The 15000-nt window shown below is 40.2% G+C and overlaps 1 protein-coding gene across 1 annotated transcript in view; it reads right to left on the bottom strand.

Moving 5' to 3' along the window:
* Positions 1-4163: 4163 nt before the first annotated feature.
* LOC138012918 (major facilitator superfamily domain-containing protein 12-like) overlaps positions 4164-15000 on the bottom strand; it is an 11705-nt gene continuing 868 nt past the window's right edge. Inside the window, exons 2-10 of the mRNA XM_068859854.1 lie at positions 11388-11496; positions 11159-11312; positions 10405-10658; positions 9245-9337; positions 8244-8336; positions 7975-8148; positions 7265-7368; positions 6363-6490; positions 4164-5542 (exon numbers count right to left, since the gene is read on the bottom strand). Of these exons, the coding sequence (XP_068715955.1) occupies positions 5247-5542; positions 6363-6490; positions 7265-7368; positions 7975-8148; positions 8244-8336; positions 9245-9337; positions 10405-10658; positions 11159-11312; positions 11388-11496 (1405 nt within the window). The 3' untranslated portion in view covers positions 4164-5246. The remainder of the gene's footprint in view (positions 5543-6362; positions 6491-7264; positions 7369-7974; positions 8149-8243; positions 8337-9244; positions 9338-10404; positions 10659-11158; positions 11313-11387; positions 11497-15000) is intronic.

The following is a 15000-nucleotide window of genomic DNA, read 5'->3' on the forward strand; positions in this document are numbered from 1 at the left end:
ACTAAAAGCTGGTCTTTCCTGAGGTCAAACTCTGTGCCAAAATACATCGGGGGTGACCCCCCTCCCCCCTTGTACTATCAACATATGATAACGGCGATTGACCACCTCAATCTAAATCTGACCCTGCTACCAGACTATAACGTTAAAACCTTCTACGAGAAACTCCTGAACCCCTCTCCTCGGCGATTGCCTTGCACATTCGCTTGGGAATGGAAACTATCTATCACTCTACCCTGGCGCATCATCTGGCCGGGTATAAAAGGGGGTCTGAGTACTAATTTGGAAGCCGATATAGCGTTGCGCTTGGCTCATGGAATGGTTAAAACCCGGGCTTTCCTGAAACGATGGCGCCGGCTCCGTCTGAAGCGTTGCGCTTCCTGTGGGCTAACCGAATCTTTCTCTCACGCCTTCTGTGAGTGTACTATCGCACCTCATGTGTGGGCGTGGGTGTTTCAAAGCGTCAACCCTTTTTACTCGTCTCCTCTATATCTTAATCCCGCTTTAGTTTTTTTCGGACATGGCCTCCCCAGTACTCGCGTTATTTTTAATATTACTCTTAATGAGCTCTGGGGGCGCGGAACCTTCGCACCTTCGAACAGAAGGCTACCTCCGCCCAGGCCATCATCAATAAAATCAAAACAAGAGTGCGCACGCGTATCTCCGCGGCGCATTCCTGTTATTCCCCGCGTGAATTTTCAAATACTTGGGCACATATGAACGTCCTTTGCCGCGTAGACAACGATGACCTACGTGTAATCATTTAAGCAGGGACACAGGGGATAGTGGCCGCACCCGGCGGCCGAGCCTTGCAGGGGCAGGTTCCCAGGCACCCGGATGAGGTCACTTGATTCCCTTTGTCCCCAGCCTCCCACATCCAAAATTAGTCAAAATAAAAATACAACATAATAATACCAATAACCCATAAGAACAAGAAGTAGTATTACATACTCCACTATGTACATAACGAAAATTAGCAATCAAATCAACAAATAATAGAATGAGATACGTAAACAAAAAGAACTGTACATAATTTTTTCGCTAGTTTTCTTGATTTCAGTTTTCCTTCAATGTTAGCCTTATATTGTACTTTCGCCTAGATTGACTTTCAACTTTAATATTGTCAAGTAAGGGCGAGCAGAGCTTCCTCTGCCTCGTCCATTGTATAAATGTAAATAAATAAATAAATAAATTTTTAAAAAAGTACTCTCTGCGGTTTATATATCATTGACTAAGTCATTTAATTAGCTTGCTAATGATGACATTAAGCTCAACAGCTTTCAATTAATGACGCGGATTTTTATTCACAAATATCTCACTAAACCTCATATCATTCGAAATAGAAAGAATTGTCAGAAATTCAGCTAAATAAAAATTCGTAACCATGAAAGCGTTCCGTGAAAGCTCGGCAATTCTCGGGTCTTCCAGACCGGCGTATTCGTGAAGAAGTTTCAAAGGGGTCTGCAAACAGCAATTATAAGGACTCTCTTGATTGGTTCAGGGAACAATCGGCACAAACAATATACAACGGAAAATTCCCTCGAAAATCTTTTTGAAGCTACCCTCGTCCCCTAGGCCGGGTTTGTAAAGGAAAGCTGGCCGGAGGACGAGAGCTATGATCCGCTCACTCCACTAAGTTGCTCTTTTATGCAGATCCTATATTTAGTATGCATGGTATTCACTACTTGCACAAATCCCATAATACAGTTCATCCTGGGGAAGGGGGGGGATATCCATTGAACAATGGATATATGAAGAATGATACAGTCCCAAGAATAATTGACTTGTATTGTTTTATGTAAAAACTTAAGAACACTCCAAAACGTATTGTATGATATGGGATTGTCCAAGTGGTGAATTGCAAAGTTTCATGGGAACATCTCAGGGTTTCGAGAACTAGGTGCAAGTCTTACAGTGCTGTCTTCCGATCTAACATTGGTGATTCCGTAAAACATGGATTGGCTAGTCTACAAGCCACGTGGTTAATAATGGCTTCTGAAATTATAATCGATTTGGCTTTAACTTTTTGGCCGTGGCTATTCCTACGGGACTCTGGTCGAAAAATGCCAAAACTGGTACCGTATTGTCCATAATGTTCGCTTAGTAAAATATATTCTATATACAAGGCTAGAAGTTAAAAAATTAAAATATTCAAACCAAACGTTTTCGGCTGTTTGCCATCATCAGGGTTATTGGTGACTTGTTTAGACACGACGACATTTTTGCAAAACCTCGTATTAAGGATGGCGCCTACTAATTCAAAGGTATTTTTTGCCCAGTTTATGATTATGCAAAAAATTTGTAGATCTTAACAAGTTTTATTGAAATCCAAAAAGAAAATTGGGGGCAACCACGCATTTTTCAAAGATAATTAATGAATAATATTTGTAAAAAGCTTTAAAATACAAAGCAATGTATGGCGTTCTTTCTCAAATCGAAGCTTAATTATGTCTCAAAAATGCATGGTTAGCCCCATATTTCTCTTTGGATACCAAGAGTACTTACTAAGATCTACTATTTCCGGATAGTTTTAAGCCGCGCAAAAATATCCCTGTATTAATAAGCACCACCCATAGGAAATCCTAGTATCTCGAGATGCGCAGAACGTATGCGCAATAACAATACTAGGCGCCGTCCTTAAAATGACGACGGTATCACGTTTGTCCCGCTAAAATGACGCTGGTTTGCGCGCGCTCACTGTTGTCCTATGAGAAAATCTCGTACTCGTACTCGTTCTCGTACTAGAATCTAAAGCTCTGTATTTTCTATTCATAAAGGAGTCTTCTTAGAATGATTATTACAGGTTCTAACCCTACCCCTGATGCCTTTTAAGACTCCTTAGTATCATTATTGTAAGTAATTCTTAGTATCATTATTGTAAGTAATTCTAAACCGTTTGACCGCTGACGCTGTGTATTATATCTTTGTGAGTTAGCACAATTAAAATGAAGTGAACGGAATGGAGTATTCAAAACTGATATCTGGCGTGCCAAACTGTGCTTTATTGCGTAGTGAAATTATAGCTTCTTTTATTCGGTGGTTGGTACATTTAACTCTAAAAATTTGCTTGTCAATGCTTGTGAAGAGTGCCGACCAGTTTCGGAAAATCCATCCGTTTCAATCTAAGCATGGTTGATCCCTAGCAGGACATTTGAGCACTTGGTATAAAAAAATAGCAAAGTGGCTGTTCGTACGGGACCCGTACACCAACCTATATTTGTTATTGATACGGGAGACTTAATAAAGTGATTATTACAGGTTCAATATTTAATAAAACTCGAAAAGTCTTACCTCGTCTTCAATTCTTTTACATATAGTTCAGCTATCAAACAACGGCATTGATGGATGTTTAATTTCACGTAACACCTCCTTCGTTCGATATCACCAGCCATCTCAGTGATCTGCCTTGTGTTTCTCGCATTTAAGTCTAAGCACCCATTTCAAATAGCGCTGATAAACAGTATTGAACTCTAAGATTAGCTTTCAATAACTGCGTGGCTATGTCATTCAAGCTTAGTAGATAAGTCAATAACAGATTGAGGCAAACTGTTCCATTTTTTATCCGCCGGCAAAATCTTGAATTTTCAAGATCTTAAAAATTCAAGATTTTACCGACAAAAATCTGGAATTTTGAACATCTTGCCTGCGAAATCTGGAATTTCTAACATTTTGCAGGCAAAATCTTGAAAATTCAACATTTTCTTTAATTTTCAACACGTTGCCGTTAAAATCTTGAATTTTCAAAATCTTGACTGCAAAATCTTGAATTTCCAACTTTCCAAAATCTTGGATTTTCAAGATTTTGCCGGGAAAAGATTGAATTTATCAACATTTTGCCAGTTTATTGGAAGTGCATTGTCTACGAAGACTGTTCCTTTTAATATTCCGAGTTTTAAGAAGAATGTATGATCTCGTTACCGCCTTTCCAAGACAACAACTTATTTTTGTAATAACTAATTTCACGCTTATTACCGAAACCAGGCCCCAGGCGTTCAAACGATGGATAGCGCTATCCGCCGGATAAATCACTATCCACTGTATAAATCAATTGTCTTTGCTAGTGTTTATCCGCTGGATAGTGGTTTATCCGGGGGATAGCGCTATCCATCGTTTGAACTACTGCGCCCAGAAGGCTAATGGCTTAAATGTAAAATTGGAGAGGTGACTAACTTTGGCAGCAGCATTTTATTTCACTCTTGGAGCAGAAAAAGTGTCGGGGAAAAATCCATGACAACCAGGTGAGTGATTTTACATGAAGTCACTGCAGCCCAGTTGGTGAACTAGTTGATCCTTTAAGGAGTAAACTATATGTCCAAAACGCTTGAGAGGCTTGATGGACGGTATAAGTTAATATTCATCTCAGACGACACACGCAAGCAAGTCGAGAGAAAAATTGCTGATACAGACTTACAAAGGAAATGCCAATTTGCAAAGCTGCTTTGCAAGGCTTAACCCGGGAAAGAAGAGGCCAATTTTCTGCAGGTATTTCATTTGTGTTAAGCCACATTTCCGGAAAGGCTCTTAAGCTTTAGAAAAGCCCCTTCAAGAAACTCAGGCGAAAGCGCGGCGTGCATCTCTGAAACAATTTACTTGTGCTTTGTTCAAATGTTTTTATGGGTTAAAGTCATCTGTGGCGCGCCCCAAAATCCATGGTACCTTAAGATTGAAATGCAAATTTCAACGAGGTCACAGATTACGTGAGAACGAACATTGGCTCGAGTTCATTATTTCAAAGAGGGCCTCCTAATTCACTAATAACCAGATGATCACAGATAATTAATAATTTATTATTCAATTTAAATGGTCTCAAAGGTACAAGCCTTCCCTTTCAATGACCCATTTTTATGATGCTTCGAGATATTACCGTGATTTAATTTATATCTTGCAGAGAATTTAATTTTCATAGACCTATAATCGCCAGCGGGAGGTCAAAGTTTAGAATTCCTTCTCAAAGCTGCCACTCGACCCTAGAAATAATATAACTGCCCTCGGGTAGGCTAAATAAATTATGTTTGTTTAGACATAATCGCTATCCAAAAACCCCACACCATTAGTAACCATGGCAACTGCAGTCATTACTCATACTTCTAATTCGATCTCTTCAATTTGATCACGTGACAATATACGTCACCTATATCATCTCCTTTGGCACGGACCGTCGATGCCAATTCACTTTATAAGCGATGTTTCTTGATCCAAGATAAACTGAATAGTGGAAGGATCCTTTGTGATCCCATTTTTTTTAAATATCATAACACCGTTCTTCGATCCAGCAGCGGTGAAGGAAGAAATGTTGAAGCCAATCTTATTGCGACATAGTTTTCCATGGAGCTTGCTAATGGTGATATCGAGAAGTTCTTGGCTTCGAGAGATTGATCGCAAGTTCTTTTTTCGCACTTTACGTTTTCTGAGGTTGCTTGGGAAAAGTCCTCCACGTTTGTTCTCTCGGTCAGAGATGCTGTATCAATCCCACTTGATGATGCATCGTCATATTCGCCCACGTTTTCGTCGAAGTTTACTTGAACTTCGGCGTCCACCATTGTCGCTGAAAAGACAAATCAAAAACCACACGATTAGACGGGTCTTATTTCCAGAATTATTTGGGAACAATTACGATAAAATAAATTGAAAAACGAAGTAGATCAAAAATTGTTTAAACTGCCCCAAACGGCTTGTGATTTTGTTAATTTTAATTACGGCGCTTCTTAATTCAAGCAATATTTGAGGTCACGGGGACTATAAAAAAGAAAGCTTAATGTGGATTGAGCGAAACCCGGCCTATCCCTGTCAAAAATCATGGAAATTTTGCATGAGCAGCCAACATCAAGGGAGCTTTATATTTGACAGAACTGACGCGGTTAGACCGGGCATATGGAAGAACTAACTCTAAAACGCCATCAAATTAACACACATCGAGGATAACATGTATTCCTCCGGAAGATTAGGATGGATTATCATGCAAGTGTTCCTTCAAATTGTTGCATTTTCTTTGCAATCTGACGGGTCTGGCCGGCCACTTCCAACAAGCGCCCCAAGATTTGGTATCTAGGGGTTGGCTGGATGACAAGCAACCCGGGAAGACTCCAGGGATTTTCGAGCGCAGAGGCTCTTCACGAGCGTAGAGTGACTGAGGCCATTTCTTTCTGAATTTAACTAATGTTTTATACTTTTTAGGTGGTTGGCACGTCATGACGTGGCCGCCATGTTGGATGCCACAAAAAAAAATAGTTCTCTCCGGCATTAGCTACTTTTGATCGTCATCCAGCACATTTCGCAAATGTTATTTTCGTCTTTGGTTAGAGCTTGATTGCAATGCTTCAGTTATATGAACAGATGAGCTTTGTGTACACCCCAAAACTCCTCACCTCTTCTTTTGCACACAAAGATCGATTCGAGAAATACCAAAACACAGAGAAGCGCCACCACAGCAGCGGTGCCTGGAACTATACTTTGCACGTAACGAACATACTTATCGCACGTGAGACACTCTTTGCTATAAAATAAAACAAATGAGACTATTAAGAATGATATCACGGATCCTGGCCAGGATATAATTTCCGCTACTGCGATCTTCAACACTCTTTTGAAGAGCCCGAGGTATGGGCCGCAGTTATCACCGAAAAAGACAAGAGTTTAAAATAGTTCAGACAAGACAAACTTGGTTCAAGTGTCGGTTGCGAACTAACCGCACAGACGCTCTACAATTTATACACCTGGCCCGGGTTGCTCGAAGCATTGTTAACGCTAACCAGCGTTAAATACCATGGAGACCTTTAGGTCTTGATATCTCTTAACCAACAGTTACTGAGTGCTATTAAACCAGCCTTCGAAAAACCGGCCCATGAACTACAAACAGGTAAGCAATCTTTGCTGAAATAGTTTAGGGTAAACAATCCAGCCAAAGCGAAAACGGGGAATAGAGATAAATGTCAACTCCGGAAATGAAATGGTAAAACTTGAACCAACTTTCACGGTTTTTTAAACTCTTGGGTTTTTTTGTGGTAACGGCTCCCATAACGAAGACGGTGAGAATTAGACGAGCTTCAAGTGACAATTTTAACGAGTTCCTCGCAGAATTAAGTTAATCGTTTATGGAATTTAGCATTTGTGCAGGCCGTGGGGTAGACCTTCACTTTTTTGTAAAGTTTCAAGCATTCCATCTATTTAATTAATATCTTATAATATCAAATGAGAAACTAATCTAACCGGCAATGATAAGAAGATTAGAGAAATGACACGGTCACTTCCTACACCGCTCCTAACATACCCTTGCTCGTCCTGGGGATTCAAATCTTGGATGATTTTAAAAACGGCTCCACTAAAGACTTTGTCGAAAAACCCAATAAAGCCATACACAAAAGCCCCAGTTTTCTGAAAAATAAATTGAATGCGAAGTGTGAAAAGCTGCAAAGAGAAAAGACATAAATAGATCTTCAGTTCGACAACTTATCCTTGGCTTGTACCTGACGTCATTGGCGGCCATGTTAGTTTATTGGCTCTATTAAAGCTTATTTAGCGCAGCAAATATACCAATGAGAATTCAGAATAGAGAAGAAAAGAGTGGATTGTACTCTATTCTGAATTCTCATTGGTATTTTCTCTGCGCGCCCCGTCGCAACTGACGTTCCCGTTTTGTTGCTAAGTAAGCCTAATTAGGGAGCTTAAGCACGCGCGTTTTTGAGACGCGGACGGCAACCGGAAGAGAAATTTTCGCGTACCAGGACAGTGGTGTCTCCCAGATTTTTGTACTAACCATCTCTAATGGAGAAAAGATACTTAGCAATGTAAATGTGGTTGTGTGAAGACAGGTTAAAAGGGAAAACAGCTCACTTCCGGTTGCCGTCCGTGTCTCAAAAACGCGCGTGCTTAAGCTCCCTATTAATATTAAGCAAAACGCGCGCGACATTTTGCTTTGGTTTTGTACACCAACATGGCCATCTCATCACGTGGATGCAAACCAAGAATTAGTAAATTTACCTTGTCGTGTCCGATAAGCTGCGCGATCATGGAAAATGACGTCACTAACATGATAGAACCTCCGCTGCCCATAAGGATCGCTGTCGCATACACAGCTAATCTTGCATCAACGTTTTGTGCAAAGAACCAGAAGCTTGCGCTTATCGCGCTCACGGCACCGAGGCAAAAGGTTATCTGCGTTTTGGAGAACAAAACGTAAGTTACATACAAAGACAAATCGGGGACAATACCCCTTTTTCGAATTAAAACTGTTACAATACTCTACTGACCTTACTTCCAAAAAACTTGCTTAATGGTTTTACAGCTACGCTTGCCAAAACTCCGGTCACGAGCACAACCAGAGGAAAATATGCGATAGATTCCTGTACACCAAAGAAAAAAAAAGCCGTTTGAACAATGATTCGTACATCGTTCACTGTTGCATGCCAAAATGGCTCTGTAGGCCTGTAATTTGTAAGGCTATGTTGTACTCTTGTAACCAGTAGCTCTCATCTTTGTTATATAATGGGCGGTCGTTAAAAAAAAATCCAGAACTGATAAAAAAAAAATTCATTTTTTTATCTTGTGCTACATTGATTGGGAACACGATATAAAAGCAAGAGTCCTTATAACACACAGAGTTGCATCTAATTTATGTGCTATATTTTCGCTGGCCGAATCGTGGAAAAAAAGGAATTGTTAATTAGCCCACTAAACATACCCACTTAGGATCGAAGGATCTAACGCCAGACGATTTTACTCGTCAATGAGGAACCCCACGGGAGTGAAAGGGTTAAGCAAATACTAGTAAGTAGCCTCGTATTCAGGCTGCAGAATTAGACCAACTGCAGAATGAATAAGTTTTTGTAAGGATTCTTTATAAACTGAGGCAACAAATGTCCTTTGGTTAGCTGTTTCTTCGCGCACGCGATATTTTCACGTGAGGTTTTCCAGTATCATGTTTATTAAAAAACTGAATCTTGAACTTGTGATTTTTCCCTGATTTACCAAATGCTTATTGTCACAACCAAGATGATCATATGAGCGCGTATTCCACCAAGTCGTTTTGAATTCGGCGTCCAATACTTCGTCATCTGCATGATCCAAATAGATTAAGTCCCTTTGAATTTAATGCTGGTGCTATTTATGTTGCCTCATATATACGGCATACATTCAAGCCTTTCGATGAATTGTTAATTAGCCCACTAAACATACCCACTTAGGATCGAAGGAACAATAGCCTTATTGGAGCACCTACGCCCAGAAATAGACGAGATCATATCTCTCCCACCTTTTCAAATCTCATTGTCTCTGTAAGGTACAGCGGCAGGTAAGACTGCGAAACGTTGACGTATAAACGAGTGCAGATGTAAACGGCACCTATCTGTGTATGGACAAAAAAGAAAACTACAACCTTTGTTATGATTACACTGACCAATCACAGAACGAGCCAAACGTGGCGCTAAGAAAATCCGGGCCATGCAGCCAGCGCAAAAAGCGGGAAATCGCTAGCGAGCAAGTTGCCCTTGGTTTTCCTTTCAATTTGATCATTTCTCAATTAATATATATGGGTTATTGACCAAGCTTGTTTGGACAAGGTGGGTGGATATTGGCCAACTTCTTTTTTTTTTGCGTGTTTATGGACGCAAAAAACACGCAAAAAAAGAACGAAGCCAATATCCAGCCATCTTGATCGATCAAACTTGGTCAATAAAGGATTTATTATATGGGATAAAACACCAAAAAAAAGATCACTGATCTTGCTGGACCAAGCGAGAAATCCCGAGAGGGCAAGATAGCTCCATCTTGCCCGGTCGGGTAGCCAATCACAGCTCGCGCGGGATTTGGTTCATCTTGCCCGCTCACGGTGCTAGTCGTATAATAACAGAGCTTAATATTACATTTGTGGATGTAATTACAGCCGCAAATGGTCAGACTTTCAAGTCTTCTTGGATAAGGACTATGAACCATAGGCCCTGTCTCACAACCCTCCAATGCTCATAGCCCTGTGGGACGTAAAAGAACCCACACACTATTCACAAAGAGCAGGATATGGAGTTCACGGTGTTGTGGTCTCGTCTGAATTCTGAGGGCCGCAAGTTTGAGTGTTGTAAGACTATTTAACCATTAGACCCGTAGCCCGCAAGGGCTACGGGTCAATAGCCCATGAGGCGAAGCCAACTAGCCAACTAGTCGGACAGAAAAGGCAATAATAAAGTTAGCAAATGCAAGTTAAAGAAATATTTAATTGGGAATTAAACGAAAGAAAGCGTCACGCTTTTCGCTACTCGAGGACTATTACTAATAGTCCTGTAGTAGCGTAGCCAATCATGATGCAGGATTTGCATTAGTCCACTAGTTGGGTGATACTAATAAATGCTACTCTCATTACATTAATTACTTCAGAAATGTTTGGACAAGTTAATCCGTTAGACAAGATTTAAATGTAACCTTATACAGTCCAGGACTACGCAGCCATTGCTTTCTTGTTTTCCCTTTTCCTGTCACAATACTTTTGTTGATAATCTCCTGGGAAAAATTCACTGTTCTTCTATCAATTGCGCTGCTCTCAGATTCGGCCACCGCTGTTTCGCTGACTAAGCACTTCGCACAGTTTCCCCTGCTTTCATCCATTGTCGTGACCACAGCTTGTAAAGTTCGTCCACTGGCCGAGGGGGGTTGGTAAACGACTTGCGTAAGGAGAGCTGCAAAAAGATTGCTTTGGTCAGTTCCACTTGGTACTTCCTAATAAGTGTAGTTCAAGTCTAGAGCCCCCCTTCAGTCTTGCGCGGTTGGGTTGTCAAATTCACTACTTGCACAAATCCCATAATACACCTCTTTTACCCCCCAAAAATCTGCATAGGCATTGTTTTCGACTTCTCTTGGGACATTTTCATTTCCCAGGAGAAATTTGCAAACCAATGCCTATGCAGATTTTTGGGGTCTAAAAGAGGTGTATTATGGGATTTGTGCAAGTAGTGAATGGAGTGTTTCACACGGCCATGTTGGACGAGTGAAATATTCTTGTGGGAATTGAACTATATTTTTATGCATGACAATTCTTCCTTTTGTTTTAGTATGCAAATACGGCTTCTAATCACATGAGCGAAAGCACTGTATATAAGGGATTTCTTATTTACTTTAATCACAAAAACAAAACAAACAGGCGAGCAAATCATCACCACTTTTACGAACATATGTTCACCTTTTTGTTCGGGTCCATTCCGTCCGCTTTTCCGTTTTTCATTGTTGTGTTCATCTAACCATCGCTGAAGTGCATCTGATGGTGGCTCCTTAATACCAGCGTGGAAGATGACGTTAAAAACAGTCCCGGTGCAGATGATTATCAAACCGAGAAACTGCCAAACAAATAAACACCCAGACTTAGCTTGGAAACTTCAGCAAAAAACTAGAGTATTCATTTGGTGACTTACCATGAATTGTTTCCACGTGGCCGACGAGATATTCTCCTCTGAACTTCTTCTCAATAAAATCCATGTTACCCCAAACACAAAAATTCCACAGCCAAAACGTAATGCCGATCTGGCAAAGAAGAGAATCATTGTTCGAGAACTCATTAATAATTCGTTTGCGAAACAGCCTATCAGCAGGTCATAAAACGTCACGTGTATGAGCTTCAAAGTGCACCCCAACTCAAATATTTTTCGTCTCCCCACCAATAGCAAACACAAAAAGCATCTTTTATAATTCTTACCTCGAAATTTCGCTTTTTTCAAATGGGACCCACGACCGTGATGTGAGAGGTATGGGTCTATTCTCGATTTTGACGTCATAAACTGCTTTGGAAATTCTTTGAAAACAGGAGTGCAAAGCAGTTTGTGACGTAAAATCGACAATAGACCCATACCTTTCACATCACCGTCGTTCGTCCAAATTACTGCTAGTTCTGTCAAATTTACGTGTCTTGGACGGCACAGAAAAAGCGAATTCTGGGTGACAATGGTGACACATGATTACTTTGGATGGGGAGATTTATACTAGGAAAGAAAACTATTTGAGTTTAGGTTCACTTTAAAAACTGATAAAACACTGCTCATTAGTTCTTTGTTTTTCCTTTTATTTTAATGTTTTCCTCTCACAATTTGAACCTTTGTTCGGACTCCAGAGGAACACGCATTTTGGGGAATGTTTTCGAAGCCGTTCAATCAACTCGCAGGTCATATGTTCATGATCGCGTCTAAAACCATTGGCCTTCGCCTCATGTTTTAAAACCCGATGAAACACTCCAGCTCGTTTGTTAAACAGTTCTTAAAAGATGCTCTTATAGACATTACACCGAACTATTAAACAAAAAGTTTACGTTTTTTTCCGTTATAATCTATCGACGACGCAATAATTTAATTACTAGAGACGAGAAATTAAAATAAAGTCGGATACTTCCTAAGAGGCTATTGAAGTAAACAATCAATCCACACAAAGAAACGAAAAAGCCATACAAAATAGTATTTATTTTAAATCAAAACAAATTGACAAGGAAAATTAAAACTCTTTAGGAGTTAAACAGAAGACTTTGTTCGTTTTGTTCTTTTGTCATCGTTATCATCTTCAGTACATGCGCGTGCTCAAAGTATACAGACAAATGTTATAATGGCTACGTTAATTAACATATACTCTGAAAGTTTAATAATGGGTTTAAGTTTAAGGGGTTTCTCAGTTGAGAACGGACATGGACGGATATGGAAGGGTCAAGAGCCACGAAGGCAGAAACGTAAACGGAAATCTTACAGTACAACATATCATGATACGTGTTTTTTTTTTTCCTATGGTTGGGCCATTTAGGCAAGTCATGAGCAAATCTGATACGACATGAATCTCCTGCACGTGCCACATCCGTCACGAAATGCATCTTTCTAGAGAATTGTCTTTCTGTAGTCGAGGAAAGCTATATTTATTGACAAAGTCTCCCAAGTGGAACGGGCACACGAACAGAATACAATCCCCACAAAGCGGCATTTAACCGACCTCACGAACCGGAAGTGTCTGTTTGCGAGCAGTATGAACATGGATACGGCGCACGACACAGAGAACAATTATTTTTTTTCCCCGAAGGAAAAGACGCAAGAAGAATCAAACAATACACTGAAGAAATAAGAATCTGAATCAATTTTATCAGTTTTCGTTCCGCACGTGTGAAAGAGCTGTTAATCGGATATGTCGCAATATGTCTCGGGCGAACTGCAATTTGACGGCCAGTTTCCTATTTCAAAATTATGAATTTGTTTAGTCATTGCCTTCATTGGGGATACAGGTTTGCACGTGCTGCGACACCTAGCTACACCTTCCACTGAGATTCTGGCTAGTAGTTCTAAATATTTGCGAGAACACATTCTACGGGTCTTTTTTTCCCAGTTTGTAAGCCCTATTTTTGCGCAGCTCGAACACTGGAAGGGATAAAAAAAGGTGCCCTTTTCCTTTGTGCGGTTAACGTTTAAATTAGAGAATGGGATTTACTGCAAAATGTGTTCTTGTAGCGGCATATAAAGTTTGAAGAACTAACGATGCACATAACAATACACGCCATTTTTAAGCAAATACTAGTAAGTAGCCTCGTATTTAGGCTGCAGAATTAGACTAACTGCAGAATGAATAAGTTTCCGGCTGTAAGGATTCTCTATAAACTAAGGCCACAAATGTTCTTTGGTTAGCTGTTTCTTCGCATACGCGATATTTTCACGTGAGGTTCTCCAGTATCACGTTTATTACAAAACTGAAACTTGACTTGAACTTGTGATTTTTCCGTGATTTACCAAATGCTCATTGTCACAACCAAGATGATCATATGAGTGCGTATTCCACTAAGTCGTTTTTAATTCGGCGTCCAATACTTCGTCATCTGCATGATCCAAATAGATTAAGTCCCTTTGAATTTAATTAATGCTAGTGCTATTTATGTTGCCTCATATATATGGCATACGTTCAAGCCTTTCGATGCACAACAACCAAAACACTGCGTAATCTGCCCATTACTTTTTTCAATCAGAGTGTAGGTTCCCAGTGGCAGCCCTTTTCCATCTGGCAACGGTTTAAATTGGTAAGCAGAGTCAGTGTTCAATGTGACTGTATTGGGAAAGCTGAATCGAGACAGACAAGGATCGAAAACAGGAAATATTTCTCTCTAGAAATAAGGCCATCCCCTTTTTTTTGCTCCGATTCGCGTCGTCCGACCGATCCAAATTTTTGGCATTTTCAAAACAAAAACAAAAAACAAAAAAAAGCTAACGACGCTTTTAAGCCATTTTATGTAGCATAGGAGTTTCGGTGGTTGATCCTTTTCCTCACGCTGTCTTAATTTTGCAACAACCTTCACCAACTTTTCCGCCATATTGATTTTGGGTTCATGTCTTGTTGTTTTCCTGGCTCCACAGCTATTATGCTGGGGTACCATGGCTCCGATTCCGAGAATGCTTATGATTTTTTCAGGCTTTTTTTTTTTCAATCCGACCGACCGACCCGATATCAAGAAACGCATTCGACGGTAAACGAGAAATAAAAGGGAATGGCCTAATTGATCAGAAATGAGACAAAAAATAATTAATGGCATAAAATGCCACTACAATTTCTCTTTCTTATCAGTGAAAAATAGGCTGAACTGGAATTGATCTGTTATTAACACATAAAAGTAAGTTCTAAAAGGTTAGCGTGACATTCAAACTGCAAATTATCGTTCATATCAATATTTATCTGTCAGGAGAAATTTGCATTCACGAGCTTGATAGCACTGATATCCGTATGCATGCTGGTTGGCGCAAAATTTAATAGGCTGGTTTAGCAACAGAACGGGAACGTCAGTGGCGACGTCTTGCGCAGCAAAACTACCAATGAGAATAAAGTATAGAGAAGAAAAGAGTGGAGTCTACTCTATTCTGAATTCTTATTGGTGTTTTTTCTGCGCTCGCCGTCGCCACTGACGTTCCCGTTCTGTTGCTAAATCAGCCTATTGATTCCAGAGACCTTAAAAATGGTTGTGTTGTTTATCTGTGTCCTGAGTCGGTAGGTTTGGCGCGCAATAGATTTCAGAACGTTGGC

This window comes from Montipora foliosa, chromosome 8, assembly GCF_036669935.1.
Source record: "Montipora foliosa isolate CH-2021 chromosome 8, ASM3666993v2, whole genome shotgun sequence".
Lineage (NCBI taxonomy): Eukaryota > Metazoa > Cnidaria > Anthozoa > Scleractinia > Acroporidae > Montipora > Montipora foliosa.